Here is a 17475-nt window from a genome sequence, read left to right as displayed (position 1 = left end):
CTAGCGCCTCCTTTTGCCTGTTTCTACCGCCGGACCTAATTTAAATACTGAATCGCTCGCACAGGCGAACTTTACTGAATCCGTCCGTTTGATTGGGTGGCAGCTGGAGCGCTAGATGCCGGCAAGCACGGGAAATGCAGCAGAGATTTCTTCAGCCCACCCACAAAATGTAGCATAGCATCCAGAAAAAGTGAAGCTAATCCAAGATTACCCCAGAGCTGCACAGACCCCCAACCCACACTAATGCCAGCAATAGAGTAAACCGGCCTCCAGACACCTGCTTTAACTTAACTCCTGCCCTGACCCAGGAGCTAAAAAAAAAACCTTCCGCATACAAAAACCCCGCACTAACCGATGCACGGCTCCCTGCTTAGCCCATGTATAGTTTATTGCCTCCTTTGCATGCCATCTGCATGCACACGCAAAACCAGCCAGGGGTTTCTAAGCGGGTTTATGCCCGCGTGTTTCCCATGCTGACCATGTTATTACAATCACAGGTAAGACTAGTGCGGAAAATATGCGCACAGAAACCCACGCAGGTACCTGCAAAACCCGCTGCAGCTTTAACGCAGCTTATTACATGATCTGGAAAGACCATTATGAATTTTAAAAATGTTACAGTTAGGGTTGCCAGTTCATAAATGTATTTGGCAGTTAAAAAAAAAAAAAAAAAAAAAGAGACATGACTGTAAAAATAATTTCTGGTCAAACAGGTGGAGGCCTCTGACTTCCGTGTCATGGGCTCAGAATCTGAGAGGCTGAAGTTCCGGAGAGTTGGGGTCATAAACTCAGCATAGTACCTCCCACAGTATTTTAAGAAAGCATTACAAACCCACCTCTTCACCTTAGCATATGAACAGTTACTCATTATGAGCCCCTGTTCCTTTTTACATTCTTTCACTTTTCTTGCTGTTATTATTGTATTTTTGTTCGTATTTTTGGGTACTTGCCAGGTTCTTGTGGCCTGGTTTTGGCCTCTGTTGGAAACAGGATGCTGGGCTTGATGGACCCTTGGTCTGACCCAGTATGGCGTGTTCTTATGTTCTTATGTTCTTAAGCCACCGTGGACTGTACTGGAACGTGTGCGATCAAATTTCAAGAATGAAAATGACAGCAAGGGGCGCAAAATGTGTGCCCCTAAAAAAGGTTAGGCAAGCCGACCGAGGAATCTGCCCGCGCGTTTTGCCTGCGTTGCCAGCCCCTGCCTCAGATGCTCGTGCATCTCGCCTATGCTCTCCCCCTGCAGGCTACGAAGATCTCAAGCCTGCCCCCCAGCCCCCAGCGGGGGTGACCACATGGCTGCAGGGGGGAGACGGAGGGCCGGACAGGGAGGGGAGCAGACAGGCAGTGGGATACAAGCCAAAGCTGGCTCCCAACCCACTGCCGCCCGGGAGGCTGCCTGCAGTTAGCAGATCGCAGGCGCAGCCTGAACATCTGGCCGAGGAGATAAAGTCTGGGGAAACCCGAAAACCAGCTGAGGAAAGAAGCAAGGGGGGAGAGAGCGCGAGTCTCCCACTCCTTGGCAAGGAATCCGTGGAGCGGATGGGAACGCGAACCCTTCCAGCTCCCCAGGCTCAGGAACCCTTTCAGAGAAGACCTTTTCACGCCAGAGCTGACTGAGGACGGAAAGGAGCAGAAGCCGACGATGGGGCAAGGTGAGCAATGCAAAAAAAAAAGAAGCCAGCTAAAGAAATAAGACAGGAAGCGGCAGCCCAGCCCTTGTTTGCAATTTGAATGATTTTCACCCTGTCGGAAGAATGTCCCAGGCTGTAGTTTGAAACTATCAGGTAAGAAAGATACATGAAAAAAAAACCCTAGCTGATGGGAACATGCCAATGTTAAATAGTGCTGGGAGCATGAGAAACCAATCTACCCTACAGCGAAAGCTACAAAAATACCTCTGGAGCAGCCATAGGTTAATGTATTGTTGCTACCGGACTGTAATTACTACAGATGTATATATCACAGTAAGTTACAGGTGTGATGACAATGACCTGAACTAAACTCTGATAAAGTGAACCAGTCTAGTGTGCATCTAGGCAGGTCTGGTAAGACACTATACATCTTTTTATATACGTTCCATCTATACAGTATATGGTTATAGGACTGAACAGTCTGACACTGCCCTTCAGTAATATCCCACCGTCTACCACTGCAGTATCTGGAAATGACCCTAAGATGTTCACATTAAATGTAAGTGCCCTGCCGGATCCATGGAGCCCAGCATCCTGTCTCCAACAGTGACCAATCCCGGGCTCTTGCAGAATAGGAAAGTCCCTTCCATTTTGCTCCCGCCTAGAAATAAGTGATGGAGCCACCCTAGTCCATTTGACTAATAATTTATGGACCTGTCCTCCAGAAATCTAACCAACATTTGTTTTAAAACTCAGCTGTACTTCTAGCCTTGACCACAGCTTAATTGCCCATTGACTAAAAAACAAAACAAACTTTATTAAATATGTTTTTAATCTGCTCCCAGTTATTTTCATGATGTGTCCTATATAGACCTCGTATTATTTGATAAACAATCGTTCCCTCCCCACTCCTGATTCTATAAACCTCTATCAGCTCCCCTTTCAGATGTCTCTTCTTCAAGCTGTTCAGCCTTCCTTCATTAGGGAGTCGCTCCATCCCCTTAATCATCTTTCTTGCTCTTCTCTGTACTCGTTCTAGTTCTGCTAAATGCTTGCTTACATGGAAGTGGTGTGCAAATTTCTTATCAAAGAAACTGTCACCAGCTTTGCTGTCTTTGGTGACGCCCTTTTTTTTTTCATAAAATAATTTTCTAAGGGGGCCGTCAGGAGCCTCTGCGGCACATCAGTGAAGTACCAGATACTGAATGCCTTGGCAATGAGAAACTGTGGAAATGGATGGATTAGCTCATTGCAAGAGCAGTTGTTTTTCCTAGCAGAAGGGGATTGCTGTGACAAATGCTATGTAAAGTTAGATCAGGAAACAAGACCTCATCTTCAAGATCTGATATAAAGAGGATCACAGAGTGTGAACATGTATTTCAAAACTATTTGGAGCAGAACTTCCCAAATCTGTCCCATGACCACAGAGTTAGTCAAGTATATGTATGAGATAAATTTGCATATATTGGAGGTAATTTTCCAAGGAGCTACGCATTGAAAGTAGCATATATCATAGCAATTTTCAAAAGCCCACTTATAGGAACATACAAACATGATGGCAGAAAAAGACCATATGGCCCCATCCAGTCTGCCCATCCATCCAATTAATTTAGCATTATAATTCTTATCACTTCCTTAGAGATTCCCTGTATTTATCCCATGCTTTCTTGAATTCAGATACTGTCTTTGTCTCTACCACCTCCACTGGGAGGCCGTTCCATGCATCCACCACCCTCTCTGTAAAGAAATATTTTCTAAGATTACTCTTGAATCTACCCCTTTTCACCCTCATCTCATGACCCTTGTTCTAGAGCCTCCTTTCTATTGAAAAGGGCTCACCTCTTGTGCATGGAAACCTTTGAGATATTTGATTGTCTTTATCATATCTCCATCTCAACTTTTCTCTAGGGTATACATGTTTAGATCTTTAAGACTATCCCCATATGCTTTAGAACATAGACCACTGACCATTTTAGTAGCCACCCTCTGGACCGATTCCATCCCGTTTATATCCTTTTGAAGGTGCGGTCTCTAGAACTGTACACATTATTCCAAGTTAGGACTCACCAGGGACCTGTACAGGGCAATATCACCTCCCTTTTTCTGCTGACAATTCCTCTTCCTATGCAGCCAAGCATCTTTCTGGCTTTTACCATCATTTTATCCACCTGTTTGGCCACCTCGAGATCATTAGATCTCGAGGTGGCCCCAGATCCCACTCTTCCTTTGTGTTTAGAAGAATTTCACCTCCAAACACTGTACCTTTCCCTTGGGATTTTGCATCCTAAATGCATTACTCTGCATTTTGTAGCATTAAATCTTAGCTACCAGACTTTAGACCATTCCTGGAGCTTCACTAGATCCCTTTTCATGTTTACCGCTGCTTCCTGTTCACACTCTTACAGATTTTAATATCATTCCAAAAAGACAAACTTTTCCTGACAAACCTTTCCATTATGTCGCTCACAAAAATGTTGAAAAGAACGGGTCCAAGGATTGATCCCTAAGGGACACTGCTAGTAACAACCCCCACCTCAGAGAAAACTCCATTTACCACTACCCTTTGTCGCCTCCCACTCAGCCAGTTTCTAACTCACATAAAACCCAGTTTTATGCGCATAAATCCTTTTGAAACTTACCTCCATGGAATCCTCTATCTTATATAAATTAATCTCATGCACATTCATGGTGGACACCATGAAAACCTGGCTGGATCTAGATCACCAGGACAGGGTTTGGAAAGCCCTGATCAAGAGTTAATAAAGTTTGAGCTGTGGTTTGTAAAAAAAAAAAAAAAAAATCCTATTAACAGAACACTAATGGCAACCAACATCTATTGATGCATTGAGGGAGTCCAATAACTCATTTGTTGACCCTTCTTTCTATATTTTGAAAACATTGTTTTTATATTATTTTTTATTACAGAAATAGCATTGGAAGCCAAAATAAACACAAATACATAAATCAAATATAATTTGAAGAAAATGGACAAAAACACCAGGCTGGTATCTAACTCAAGTTTATTTATTTATTTATTTGCTTTTTTATACCGACATTCAATTCAAAATATCACATCGGTATACATTGAAGAAAATTGTCATCAAATACTGTTGAGGACAGAATAAAGTAAAACAGTCCAAAAAACATTAAGTATGAAACTAAAAAACATCAAATTAAAAAACAACATAAATTAAAAGTAGATCTATATAAAACAAATAACCTATTGTTCTAAAACGTGTGATTTAAGTATCACACAAAGAAAAAGGAAAAACCATAGAAAAGGGATGTAATCTATTAAATTTGTTAGGGGAAAGCTTTGATAAAAAGCCATGTTTTAAGGTTTTTCCTAAAGGAAGGTGTTGAAGGGTCGGTTCTTAGCAGTGACGGTAGGGAGTTCCATATTGTTGGACCAATTATAGAAGCAGCCCGGTTCATAGTAGCTGTTTTGAGAATTTTTTTCCTGGGGGGAATAGCGAGAAACCCTGTGTCTGTTGAGCGTAGATTTCTAGTGGAAATACATTGATGTAGGGGTTTTTGTAACCAAGAGGAATAATCATTGTATAAAGCTTTATGAATAAGCATAAAGATCTTGTACTGTGACCTAAAAGTAATGGGTAGCCAATGTAATTGGTTCAGGATTGGAGTAATATGTTCAAATTTTCTACAATTTGTTAAGGATCTAGCGGCAGCCTTTTGTAGCAGTTGAAGAGGTTTAATTGTGGAAGCCGGTAAACCTATTAAGATGGAGTTGCAATAGTCTAATTTTGCAAAAATTAAAGATTGTAAAACTGTTCTAAAGGCCGGGGGTGGGGGGTGTGCAGTAAAGGTTTCCGTTTTTTCAGAATTTGAAGTTTTTACATATTTAGTATTAGAATTTTTTTTTTCTCTTCCATTTTGCAATTAACCAAAAAAGCTGAAGGGCAGGATTTGGACCCAAGGATTTCTTGGACCCAAAGTACTTATCTTGGGTCCAAGAAATATAGAACTTACCATGACAGGCTTAGAAAACATTCATTCCTCGGTGATGAAGCAACTTGTAGGCTCTTCTTATAAGACCACCCGCCACTGTAGCACTTGGAAAGAATCTTTCTTCTTCAGGGGTAGTTTATTTGCATAAGAAAACCTTTAAAAAAATGTAGAAAACCACATTGGGGCTCCCAGCCTACTAAGAGCTGTGATTAGTAACTGCTGGGCACAGTTAAACGGGACAGAATATGGAGCAATATTTCTCTCGTTAGGTTTTCTATAGAGAGAAGTATGTAGAAGTTGATGATCTAGAAAAGCGATGGAATCATAATTGTATGTCAATGTAAACTATAATGGTGAATCAAGATGATTTATTCATTGATGAAAATCCTCCAAAGATAATATAGAACCCTTTCAAATTAAAAAAAATATCGTCAATGTACAGCGTCCAACATCCAATATGGGTCCACCATTTTTCTGGACAAATGTACTTCTCCTCAAAGGCAGACACAAAGACTGGCAACATTCGGTGCCATGGCGGCCCACACCCCTGGTAGTGCCCTGTAAAAGATATTCATCCAAGAATATAAAATAATTTTTATTCAATACTGGCCTGGCCAAATCCAAAATAAATTATTATAGTTGTATACCGAGGAAGTAGGTCCACAGGGCATCTTGTATGGTTGCCAATGCTTCTTTCTGAGGAATTACAGTATACAGTAACTCAATATCCATTGTCACCAAAATATCCTCTTTGGTAAATTGCAACTGCCTCAAAAAATGCAACAATTGAGCTCTGTCTTTAACATGTGAATGTGCGGTAGACACATATGGTTTCAAAATTCGGTCCAAAAAAATAGCAACTGGTTCAAGCACCGATTCCTTCACTGCCACAATCAGTCGATCGGGTGGAGAAGTTAAAGACTTATGTATCTTTTGTAACAGATACAAAATAGATATTTTAGGGTGATCATGTATCAAAATAGTTTCTATTTGTCTGTCAAAATCCTCTTTCATGACCTACAATCACCACTTGTTTTACTAAATACTGTATCTCCACTATGGGATCATGTTGCAGTGGCACGTACGCTGCTGAATTGTGTACTTGCCAGTAAGCTCCATACCCCTCTGCTTTCATCGGCTGGTTTGATAATATCTTCACGAGTAGATAAACTTTTAATTGCACACATTTCTTCTTTGGTAGTATTGAAATATAATCTTCTTGGAGCACGTTCCAGATGTTCTATATCTTTGATGTCTATTTGTTGAAAGGTATAGGCGGACCCCAACATAATAGATTCTTAACTAAAAAAACATCACTGATAGCACTGGAGTGTTGAAAGAAACTTTACATTGTAATTTAGGGATAAATCAAAAAAATCCACAACACCGACTCTTCCGCTTGAGACAAAATCTACCTGATATATTGAAAACAGAAAATTGCTGAAATGAAGCACCAGCATATTCATCAGGTTATACCTTCAAGCATACTATATGTATCAGTTGCAACAGGTTTAATAGGTTGCATGTTGTTGATGTGTGAAATGTCAGTGAAATCAACACTCACCTCATGAATTCACGTGGTTGATGTTGTGATCTCGGGCACGGTCTTTTCCACCCTGCATTGCAATTGCGGGGATTGCAGCGGCGTCCTGATCCTGCTCAATTGCGGCGTGGATATTGTTCTAAAAATGACTGGGTGCAGGCTCCTCATCACTTCCTGAGGAGCTATTGGAACCAACATCCAAAGAAGCATGCTTAGTGTTGGTAAGTTTATCCAACCATGTGGACCTTTTTTATAATCCATTTCATCTCGGCGAAATTTGCCGATCTTGAATGTCTTTAATTCTAATTTAAATGTGTCCATGTTTCTTTGTAAATCACAGATATAAACAGCTGTTTCGATCTTAAGAGATTGTGTCATTGATTCTACCTGTTCTCGGAGACCATCATGGGATTTGGGATCCTGTTCCACTATTAAGAACATAAGATCCATGGAACACTTATTAAGAATGGCCACCCATTTCTCTAAAAACTCTGTTCCACCTATACCTTGGCTTCTTTATTGATTCTCAAACCTCTAGGAATACGTTGATGTTTAAGATACTCAACTAAAATTTCAATGTGAAGCTCCATACATACAAGACGATTTTGTAAAGAATGCAAATTAGACCGTGCCACAGGGTCATTAGAATCTGAATTATCTCCAAACAAAGATGAAGTTCTTAAGACTTCCGCCAAATGATCAGCTGAGTAGTTAAAAGTGTTCTCCCACTGAGTAATCGACATGACTCTCTAATTAAATCGAAAGATTAATCACTAGCACTGAGTCAAAAGAAGTGCTGCAGCAAATGCAACAAAATAATAGCACACACTAATTCAAAATGGATCTCTAAAAAGAGAATTTCGAACAACAGCAACTAGAACAGTACTGAAAAATTAAAGTAAGGTTTAGGTGAAAAGACCATTCATAATGCCTGTGCATAATATAAATTTATATGCCTCGGGTTCTTTATAATCATAATGATCATGTCCACATCAACCACCTTCCTATTGTTTTTATTTTTTTTTAATATTTGCTAACAAAATTAAGCCAAAAAATGACTCCCCTTGTATTTTAAAGTCTTTATTTATGGGAGAACTGCAGTATCCTCGCATTCCTCAAAAAAAGCCAGCCCGACATAGCACCATGTTTCGCTTGCCGCTGCTTCAGGGGTGTCCAGCCACTGTTTTTTCACCTTTATGCACCGTTAACTGCAACATATTAAATTAAAACATAGAGGTAGGAGAGAACAATAATATATTACGTCCATATTGATGTCTGTTTTGCAACAATTCAGACGCTCTTACATCTGAACCGCCTCACTGGTTTGTTCCTTTAGTGAAGATGGTAACTTTATTTTTTTTTTAGATAACCTGTCATGTTTTAAATTAAAGCTAATCAATCGCCACTATTGGTAAGGTTAAACTTCTTCACAATTGTTGTGACAACGCCACTTAACAACATTTGGGAATACCAATGAGGATTAGCATGTTTAGTGCTGGAAGAAAGTTGTAGCTCCCCTGATGAAGGAAGGACCTTTGGAAACATGACCACGTCCGGAGCCAGATACAGCTTGAGCAGATGAAGAGATTTACCAAGAAAGGGATTTTGTGTTTAAAGATTTAAGGATGGAGTTAGCATTAATGGCGTTTGTTTGAAGATTTTAAAAGAATTTATAAATAAGAAAAAAATTCCGTTCAAATGAATGAGCACATAAAATATGGCCAAGTAAATAAAAAAAAAACCCAAAAAATAAAGGGTGGATAGGTGGTGTGTTAATGATTATACATTTGTAAAATAATAAGCTATCGAGTCCGTTGGGGCATGCTTGAGTTGATATATGAAAACTCCACCTTCCTCTTTATTTATATATGATGGTTGGGGGATATTGGATTTATGTTTTAAATTAAGACATATGACATAGGAGCATTACCTTAAAAGTATATGTACAGGTGTCTATGATGAATTAATGAAGGGATGATTTATTTAAACACATTCCAATTACCTTTCTGTCGGGCTGGCTTTTTTTGAATAATGCAAGGATATTGTGATTCTCACATGGATAAAGGCTTTTAAAAAACAAGAGGAGTACTTTTTTGTCTTCGTTTTGTTTGTATATATTTAAAAAAAATAAAAATAAGAAGGTGGTTGGTGTGGACATGACCATTATGATTATAAAGAACCCAATGTGAATATAAGACTGTTGAATTTATAAAGAACCCAAGGCATATAAGAACATATAACATAAGAAATTGCCATACTGGGTCAGACCAAGGGTCCATCAAGCCCAGCATCCTATTTCCAACAGTGGCCAATCCAGGATACAAGTCCCTGGCAAGTACCCAAAAACTAAGTATATCCCATGCCACTGATGCTAGTAATAGCAGTGGCTATTTTCTAAGTCAACTTAATAGCAGGTAATGGACTTCTCCTCCAAGAACTTGTCCAAACCTTTTTTAAACCCAGCTACACTAACTGCACTAACCATATCCCCTGGCAACAAATTCCAGAGTTTAATTGTGCGTTGAGTGTAAAAGAATTTTCTCTGATTAGTTTTAAATGTGTTACATGCTAACTTCATAGAGTGCCCCCCAGTCCTTCTATTAACCAAAAGAGTAAGTAACCTTACCCATTCTAGACCTCTCATGATTTCATGATTTTAAACACCTCTATCATATTCCCCCCCCCCCCCCCCCCCCCCCAGCCGTCTCTTCTCCAGACTGAACAGCCCTATCCTCTTTAGTCTTTCTTCATAGGGGAGCAGTTCCATCCCCCTTTATCATTTTGGTCACCCTTCTCTGTACCTTCTCCATCGCAACTATATCTTTCTTGAGATGCAGTGACCAGAATTGTACACAGTATTCAAGGTGTGGTCTCACCATGGAGCGATACAGAGGCATTGTTATGGCCATTGGCTGCGGCGGGCCACAACCGGGGCCATCTGTCATGGCCACCGACCGCGGCAGTCCACAGCCGGGACCAAGCACTCACCCACAGCGTCGGGCTTGCTCCGAGGCTCCTGCTGGAGCAGGTAGTCTCATCCGGTGCTCTCCTCACGACCATGGCCGCTGCTAGGCCGGCTGCAGGGCCCTGCACGGCCGGGATGACTTCCCCCCCTCCTGACTGTCTTAGAGCCGTGCGCGCAGCTGAAGATAAGATTTCAAGGGGCCATGACAGGAAGTTGTCGTGGCTCCTTCCTGGGACTCCTCCCTCACTTTAGGTATTTAAGGCAAGGTCTACTCCTCAGACCTTGCCTTGGTATTGAGGCTCTTGAGGGAGTTTACCTGTGCTCTGTGTTCCTGGTTCCATTCCACATCCTGCTTCCTGATGGACTGATTCCTTGGCCTTTGACCTTCGGACCGGCTGTGGTGATTCCTTGGCTTGACCCTGACTGGCTTCGGACCTTTCTCCTGATTCGCTCCTGGACTGGCTTCGGACCACTCTCCTGACTTGCTTCTGGACCGGTTTACAACCCTTCTTTGGACTTCGACCCTTGGACCGATTCTTGACTATTCTTCGACTCCCACTCCGGGATGGTCTATGACCTGCTGGAGGCGCCAGCCATCTGGAATCCACGACCTTGAGGAGGCACCTGCATCCAGCCTACATTCAGTCTTCGGTGAGTCTCCTAAGTCCCAGCGGCCGGGTTCCTACGGGCTCCTCCTGGGGGGATCACGAGCTTCCAGGGTGAAGTCTTCATTTCAACATCTGCATCTTCAGGCCTTGCCCTCCGACGGTAGAGACCTAAAAGGGTCGAACCCCTTTTGGGGTAGCGCTAACTCTACCTCGGAACAGGGGTCCACCTTCCAAATCAGAACAGGCATTATGACATTCTCTGTTTTATTCACCATTCCCTTCCTAATAATTCCTAACATTCTGTTTGCTTTTTTGACTGCCGCAGCACACTGAGCCGTCGATTTCAAAATATTATCCATTATGATGCCCAGATCTCTTTCCTGGGCTGTAGCACCTAATATGGAACCCAACATTGTGTAATTATAGAATAGGTTATTTTTCCCTATATGCATCACCTTGCACTTATCCACATTAAATTTCATCTGCCATTTGGATGCCCAATTTTCCAGTCTCACAAGGTCCTCCTGCAATTTATCACAATCTGCATGTGATTTAACTACTCTGAACAATTTTGTGTCATCTGCAAATTTGATTATCTCACTCGTATTTCTTTCCAGATCATTTATAAATATATTGAAAAGCACGGGTCCCAGTACAGATCCTTGAGCTACTCCACTGAGAAAATTGTCCATTTAGGCCTACTCTCTGTTTCCTGTCTTTTAGCCAGTTTGTAATCCATGGAAGGACATCGCCACCTATCCCATGACATTTTACTTTTTTTTTAGAAGCCTCTCATGAGGAACTTTGTTAAATGCCTTCTGAAAATCCAAATACACTACATCCACTGGTTCACCTATCTCTACATGTTTATTAACCCTTTCAAAAAAGTGGAGCAGATTTGTGAGGAAAAACTTGCCTTGGGTAAAGCCATGCTGACTTTGTTCCATTAAACCATGTCTTTCTATATGTTCTGTGATTTTGATCTTTATAACACTTTCTACTATTTTTCCTGGCACTGAAGTCAGGTTAGCTGATCTGTAGTTTCCTGGATCGCCCTGGAGCCCTTTTAAATATTGGGGTTACATTAGCCTCCGTCCAGTCTTCAGGTGCAATGGATGATTTTATTGATAGGTTACAAATTTTAACTAATAGATCTGAGATTTAATTTTTGAGTTCCTTCAGAACCCTGGGGTGTATACTATCTGGTCCAGATGATTTACTACTCTTCAGTTTGTCAATCAGGCCTACCACATCTTCCAGGTTCACCGTGATTTGGTTCAGTTCATCTGAATCATTACACATGAAAACCTTTGCCGGATCGGGTACCTCCCCAACATCCTCTTCAGTAAACACCGAAGCAAAGAAATCATTTAATTTTATTTATTTATTTATTTATTTATTTATTTAACGTGTTTTGTATATCGTCGTTCGGTTTCACCATCAGAACGGTTTACAGTAATCATGAAAAAGGTTAGATAAACATCATCACAGCAGATTGTCTTGAAGTCGGATTATAGTTTCGGGATTTGTATGTTAGTTATTAAATACAAGATGTTCTACTAAGGCATAGAATGGGGTTATAAGTGAGGTAAAAAGGAAGATATATAGGTTGGATGAGTTATACAGTTAGGTCAGTAACAAAAGGGATTTAAAGGTTCAAGGTATACTTAAGAGGTTGTTATATATATGGTGTGAAGTCAGTTGCACATTGTCTTTCCGTGATGGCCTTATCTTCTCTAAGTGGCACTTTAACCCCTCGATCAGCTAACGGTCCAACTGACTCCCTCGCAGGCTTTCTGCTTTGGATACATTTTTAAAAGTTTATATTGTGAGTTTTTGCCTCTACGGCCAACTTCTTTTCAAATTCTCTCTTAGCCTGTCTTATCAATGTCTTACATTTAACTTGCCAATGTTTATGCTTTATCCTATTTTCTTCTGTTGGATCCTTCTTCCAATTTTTGAATGAAGATCTTTTGGTTAAAATAGCCTCTTTCACCTCACCTTTTAACCATGCCGGTAACTGTTTTGCCTTCCTTCCACCTTTCTTAATGTGTGGAATATCTCTGGACTATGCTTCTAGGATGGTATTTTTTAACAATGTTCACACCTCTTGCACACTTTTTGCCTTTGTAGCTGCTCCTTTCAGTTTTTTTCTATTTTTCTCATTTTATCAAAGTTTCCCTATTGAAAGTTTAGTGCTAGAGCCGTAGATTTACTTACTGTTCCCCTTCCTGTCATTAATTCAAATTTGATCATATTGTGATCACTATTGCCAAGCCACTCCACTGTTACCTCTCTCACCAAATCCTGTGCTCCACTAAGAATTAGATCTAAAATTGCTCCTTCTCTCGTCGGTTCCAGAACTAATTGCTCCATAAAACTGTCTTTTATTCATCCAGGAACTTTATTTCTCTAGCATGTCCCGATGATACATTTACCCAGTCAATATTGGGGTAATATTGTACTGTGTGTATGTATACCAGTATTACTACCAGTGTGAGGCATCCGACTACAGGCAAACAGTTCCAGTTCCGTTTCCACTCTGACTGCACTACATCTGGGGTTGTTTACATGCTTACCTGCCCTTGCCCCTTAGTGTATGTTGGCAAGACTGCACGGATGGTTAAAACCCGGATTATAGAGCATTGCTCTAATATCCGTTTGCAACGCGTAAAAGAACCCCTAGTTGATCATTGGCTTACAAAATCACACTCACTTTCAGATCTCTCTTTCTGTGTCATCGAAGTTGTTCCACGCCCTCCTCGGGGAGGTAATTATTCTGAGATACTTGGTAGGATTGAACAACGCTGGATTTTTACCCTAGATACAGTATCTCCGAAAGGTTTAAACCGCGAGATTGAATGGTTTTTATTTACTTGAAGAACACTGTCTAGCAGGATTGGTTGGTCTTGGTGCTGTTTGGGTGCCTCGCAGGAACGGTAGCCAATGAGTGGAGTCTCCTGACTCACGTGGCTACCTCTCCTGCTGTTTTGGCGCCAATTGCGATCTTTAAATACCTGGCACTTTGTAAGGGCATTGCGCTCCCGGTTATCTTTATACGCTGCATACAGGTATGTTAATCTCTGTTTAACTAATTATGGTCGGTTGTAAGTCCCTCTATTTCCTGACATTTGTTTATTTTCATGTTACAGCTCTTAGTTTGAATGCCTGAAGTGGTGATCCCCCCCGATGCAGCCCACGGCGAAACACGGGTCCGTGTCGGGGGACGCCATTAAACTGCTGCTTGCATAATTTTGTGGAGTTGCCAGATTGAAGAAATAAAACACTTTCACATTTTATATGTTTGTCAAGGTGCTTTGTCAGGACTGTATATTCATCTGCACCATCATTATTCTACGATATTGCATTAGGTGCAGTAATTGCTCATTGTGTTTTGCTGGTAATTAAAATCTCCCATTATTACTGCACCACCACTTTGGTTTGCTTCCCTAATTTCTCTTAGCATTTCATTATCCATCTCACCATCTTGACCAGGTGGATGGTAGTATACTCCCATCACTATACTCTTCCCCAACACACAAGGGATTTCTACCCATAAAGATTTGATTGTGCATTTAGTCTCATGCAGGATCTTTATCCTGTTGGACTCTATGTCATCCCGGACATAAAGCGCCACACCGCCTCCTGGGTGCTCCTCTCTGACATTGCAATATTAAGCACAGGCATTATTCAATGGTCTTTTCACCTAACCCTTAATTTAATTTTTCAGTCCTATTCTAGTTGCTGTTGTTCAAAATTCTCTTTTTTAGAGACCGTTATGCAGAAATATCATTCACTTCATGAACATGTATGGTGTTATCTACATGAGTGAAATTTATTACATAAAATTAAATTAATGCCACAAGTGATATTTCATTAAATTTTGGGGATCATTTCACATGGTAAATGGCACAAAATGGTGTAAAGCTTTGATGGTTTATTCCTGCTCATTTGCAGACTAATGCAGTAACCACATTACTCATTTAGCAAACTGAAAATATTTTTTTCCGTGCATTTTTAGCTCTCTCTAGGTTATGCATGTAGTTCAATCATCCACCTTACAGTTACTGCTCTATTGCATTTCTTTTCCGATGACATTAATATGAACATTTTCAGGAACATGACAGAATGTCAAAATGTTTTTTCTTCCCCGTTACAGCCCTGCAGATTCCAAAATGTGAATTGAATGCAGCAAAGAACAACAAGGCTCACCACACTGATGAGATGAGTACACGAGAGCTCATTGTGAGGAGGGGACAGGACTTCACAATAATTTTGCACTTCAAAAGTGAAGTTAAGCAGTACCTGAAGAACCTCAGAAAGTTCTTCCTTATTGCACAGACAGGTAATGTGCATTTCCATCATATGCACCTCACAGAGAGGTAACATCCATTATACTTCTCACAGACAGGTTTGGGATATCTCGCAGACAGGTAATCTCCATCACACACTCACACCTCAAGGAAAGGTAATCTGCATCATACACACCTCATAGGCAGGTAATCTCACTCTCAATCACCTCACAGACAAACTCCATAACACACACACACACCCTCATAGACAGGTAATCTCTATCATGCTCACTTTACAGACGGGTAATCTCCATCACACACTCCCACCTCAGAGAGGTAATCTCTATTGCACTCACACCTCAAGGAGAGGTAATCTGCATCATACACACCTCATAGGCAGGTAATCTCTATCATGCTCACTTTACAGACAGGTAATCTCCATCATATGCACCTCATAGACAGGTAATCTCCATCACACTCACCTCTTCATTCTACTGTTCTCACAGATTGGTAATTTCTAACACATTCACTTTACAGTCAGTTAATATTACTCATTTACATTGCTGAGGTTTTTTTTTTTTTTCTGATTGCAGGCCCCACGCCATCTAAATTAAATGGGACAAAAAATGAGTTCATAATTTCAAACCTTGGAAACAAGAAATCCTGGAGTGCAGCTGTCAGAGAGAGGGATTTATACTCTTGGACTATCTCAGTCACCACTCCAGCCAGTGCTGTCATTGGACGTTATACCTTTCTGCTGAGGCTGCACACGAAATTTCAGCACTCAGTCCACAAACTGGGAGACTTCATCCTGCTTTTCAATCCCTGGTGTCCAGGTAAATTATCACCTTAATACTAAAATATCCTGGTCCAAATCACCTCAAAATATGCTATTAAAATCATAACCCCATCAAGAACTAGAGAAACTGAGTATTCAGTCTTCATCCTCACAGCCTCCACTGAATTACAGACTACTTATAGATGGGTGACAGGAGAAAGTCCTGTTATCAAATTTGTCATTAATTGGCCAGGATGGTTGTGAATCCAGCAATTCATAAATTACCTCAAACAGACAGCATCACTTTAAATGGACAGCCATATAAACTAAGCACCATCTTTTCAGGTGAAAGTGGTGTGATACCTTATAAAAGATCAACAGATTTGAGGCCCATGAAGTTTTGAGACCTGAAGAAAGGCCTGTGAACCCTCCAAAGCTTGTGTAGCACAACAGCACTTTTTCTGCTCCTTTAAACAGTGCCATGACACACAAAGACTTCAGGGACCAACATGGCTACCAGGGCAGCATGTTACACTATTTAAAAGTGGAATTTTTTTTATTTTCTAGTGGATCCTATGACTGTGTTAAACTTCAAAAGTGGATCCTAAATGGAAGGTTTGGGATATCTGTTACACACCATTCCTTGTAGGGGAAACGATGAACTTCCTTAGACCTTAGGTCCTTACACTATTCCAAACAGTGCCTGAGAAAAGGCAGCTCTCCCACGGCCTTGACTCTTGGCCCATGTAGCATGCCTGGGACAGAAGCAAAGTAGAGCGAGAGAGAGAGAGGGGCAACTTCCTCTCCACTGCACACAACAAAACATGAACTGTGGTGTTTCTCCCTGACAGAAGACAGAGTGTTCCTGCCGAACGAGGCGCAGCGACAGGAGTACGTCCTCAGCGAAGATGGCATCATTTACTGGGGCACCGAGAGCAGCATCGAATGTTATCCTTGGAACTTCGGTCAGGTAAACCAAAAAAATGACACCCCCCCCCCCCTGCTGCATAGCAGGGAAAGGGAAGAGAGAGCCCTGTATGGTGGCACCAAGCTCTCGTATGCTGCAGTGTCCCCTGCTTACAGCAGAATTAAAACTGAAAAGCACTTCTTTGCATAAGTGAAAGTTAAACTGAAATTGAAAAAAAGGATGGACAGACAGAGCCATTTTATATCTGGACATTCATGCTTTAAAAAAAATACCCTTAATTTATTTATGGCCAGAGGAAAAATCAGGGGGTCTCAGTCTCCTCTTCCTGCTGTGCAGCTTCCGATCAGGTGATTATTATGAAGTATACTTTCTTCGAATTCAGACTCTGAAGTGCCATAGATGAGGCTTAATGGTTGAGAAAATGCAAGCCACAGCATAATAATTGGAGCAAATCGTAATAACTAAACGATTGAGGAAAGAGACAATCTAGTGAAGATACTGGAAATGGCAACACAAAGGAGTGGAAAGAAAGGGAGTCACTACTGCACACATGAGAGCAATTCAGTGAATATCTTCCCACGGTTGCACCAGATTTGTCACTCAGATTTCGATTTGTCGTAGGGGGATAAGGCCATCATTGACATCTGTCTCCAGTTGCTGGATGTGAACTCACAGGGCCTGAAGGAGACCAACAAGGGGCGTGCAGCATGGAATGACCCAGTACATCTCTGCCGCATGGTCAGTGCCATGGTATGGAC

The 17475-nt window shown here is 41.2% G+C and overlaps 1 protein-coding gene across 6 annotated transcripts in view; it reads left to right on the top strand.

The window, feature by feature from the left end:
- The first annotated feature begins 1417 nt into the window (after window positions 1–1417).
- The window catches only part of LOC115098236 (erythrocyte membrane protein band 4.2-like), a 32274-nt gene continuing 16216 nt past the window's right edge, over window positions 1418–17475 (top strand). For 2 of the 6 annotated variants that reach the window (XM_029614708.1, XM_029614706.1), the window contains exons 1-5: window positions 1419–1655; window positions 14879–15064; window positions 15605–15847; window positions 16641–16759; window positions 17339–17467. In XM_029614708.1, coding sequence (XP_029470568.1) covers window positions 1646–1655; window positions 14879–15064; window positions 15605–15847; window positions 16641–16759; window positions 17339–17467 — 687 coding nt within the window. In that variant the 5' untranslated portion in view covers window positions 1419–1645. Of the gene's footprint in view, window positions 1788–14878; window positions 15065–15604; window positions 15848–16640; window positions 16760–17338; window positions 17468–17475 lie in introns of all 6 variants that reach the window. The other 4 variants (XM_029614703.1, XM_029614702.1, XM_029614704.1 and 1 more) reach the window with 4 other exon arrangements.

This window comes from Rhinatrema bivittatum, chromosome 8, assembly GCF_901001135.1.
Source record: "Rhinatrema bivittatum chromosome 8, aRhiBiv1.1, whole genome shotgun sequence".
Lineage (NCBI taxonomy): Eukaryota > Metazoa > Chordata > Amphibia > Gymnophiona > Rhinatrematidae > Rhinatrema > Rhinatrema bivittatum.
The sequence above is the reverse complement of the archived record's forward strand: the minus strand, read 5'-3'. Positions and strand labels throughout refer to the sequence as shown.